The sequence below is a fragment of the Cyprinodon variegatus genome, unplaced genomic scaffold (genome assembly GCF_000732505.1).
Source record: "Cyprinodon variegatus isolate N-32 unplaced genomic scaffold, C_variegatus-1.0 Scaffold5531, whole genome shotgun sequence".
NCBI lineage: Eukaryota > Metazoa > Chordata > Actinopteri > Cyprinodontiformes > Cyprinodontidae > Cyprinodon > Cyprinodon variegatus.
The window spans coordinates 1-1,783 of record NW_015155984.1 but is presented as its reverse complement, the minus strand read 5'-3'; the positions used below and the strand labels follow the sequence as shown (position 1 = coordinate 1,783).

Here is a 1,783-nt window from a genome sequence, read left to right as displayed (position 1 = left end):
CAAAACAAAGATACCAACAGTTTAGTGGGACAGTTTTCAGCAGAGCATCAAGAAAGGAACATCCCATTTAGTGAGGAGAAAGGAAGCAGAGGAAGGTTTGAGCTCAATCTGTTCTTGTATTCAACCTTATTAAAACCTGCTTTATCAATTTTTTTGTTATATCTTTATTTATTTAAAGGTTTTTTTTATTTGTAAACATGAAACATTTCAGTTTTTTGTTCTCTGATCTGTTTCCTGTTTGGCTTCAGCTCCTCTCCTATCATTGTTTCTCTGTACAGAGGAGGAAGAGCTGCAGGTTTTCAGATCCTGATTGAAAGTATTTAATGTCTTTTTCCTCCAACAGAGAAAAAATATCTCCAGACAGCAGATATGCAGTGGAATCTGGTTCTGTTCATTCTGATGGGTAAGTTGATATTAAATAAAGCTACACTCACTGGTTTGTGATACATTACAGACTTAAAAAACAAAACTTCTACAGTATAATGTTTTATCAAGTCTCTTAACTGCAAAGTGCTGCATATTTAGTCATTCAACCATTCAAATGCTGATTGTGTTCAGCTACACTGGAACCACAGCTGCCCTGGAGCAGCCAGAAGCAAAGCATCTGAATCTGCAGCACAAGCAGAGAAGGTTGATGATCTGATCAATGACAGAACAACTGAAATGGAGCAAAGGCTCAAACATCGACGCACCTTTGATACAAGACAACCTCCCCTGAGCCACTTCACCCCTATAACCCTACATAAACCTAAACTAACGACCTACTGCAAATGCTGGTGGAGATGAATAATCTAGTGCTAAATACAGCAACATTTTTATATTTTCAGGTCAGATTTGTTTCATCAACTGTCAGCTCTATGAGTATCTCTACATTAATGAGGAAAAGAACTGGACTGAAGCTCAGCAGTACTGCAGAGAGAAACACACTGACCTGGCCACAGTGTCTAACATGGCAGACATGAAGAGACTCAACAGTACCAGAGCAGGATATGAGAGGGAGGCTTGGATTGGTCTGTATGATCAGACAGATGGTATCAGAACATGGTACTGGTCTCTGCCTGGAGTGGAGTTCAATGAAAGGGAGACAAACTGGAAACCAGGAGAACCAAGTGATAAAGGAAAAGGAGATGAGAACTGTGGAATTTTAAATAATGACCTTAGATGGAGAGATACTGGTTGCCATAATACATACCATTTCCTCTGTTATGATGGTGAGAATGTTGATTTAACTTTCTGTAGTTTGTTTATGGGTTGTGAAATTATTTTCTTTGTTTTATTGAGCATTTTTTTCTACAAACAAGAAAACGTAAATTTAACGTGATGTGAGTTTATCTGTTTACTCCACAGAAACTAATAGAATCCAGAAATACCACTTGATTAGAGAGAAGAAGACCTGGCAGGAAGCTCAAAGTTACTGCAGAGTGAAACACACAGACCTGATCAGTGGAATGAAGCAGCTACAGGATGGAGAACTGGAGGAAGTAATGAAGTCTGTGGTAGCTGGGACATACATATATTTTGGTCTGTTCAGAGACAGCTGGAGGTGGTCAGATGGAAGCAGTTTCTCTTTCAGACACTGGAATAAAGGCTCAAGCAATGAGGGACCCAACAGTGGTCGATGTGCCCTGGCTGGGATTGATGATGAAGGCAGATGGAAGACTGACAGCTGTGACCAGGAAAGACCCTTCATCTGTTATGATGGTGAGTTGGTCCCACATTAATAGAAATGTGTCAGGTTAATGCATGTATGTATTTAATTAGTGTATTCTGTGTGTTTTAAAAC

The 1,783-nt window shown here is 39.5% G+C and overlaps 1 protein-coding gene across 1 annotated transcript; it reads left to right on the top strand.

Moving 5' to 3' along the window:
- Positions 1-20: 20 nt before the first annotated feature.
- LOC107081486 (C-type lectin lectoxin-Lio3-like) lies at positions 21-1,701 on the top strand (the record flags this gene model as incomplete). Its single annotated transcript, XM_015369652.1, has 4 exons — positions 21-95; positions 344-403; positions 828-1,109; positions 1,348-1,701. Coding segments are annotated over exons 2-4 (670 nt in total), but the record flags the coding sequence as incomplete, so codon positions are not given.
- Positions 1,702-1,783: the final 82 nt, after the last annotated feature.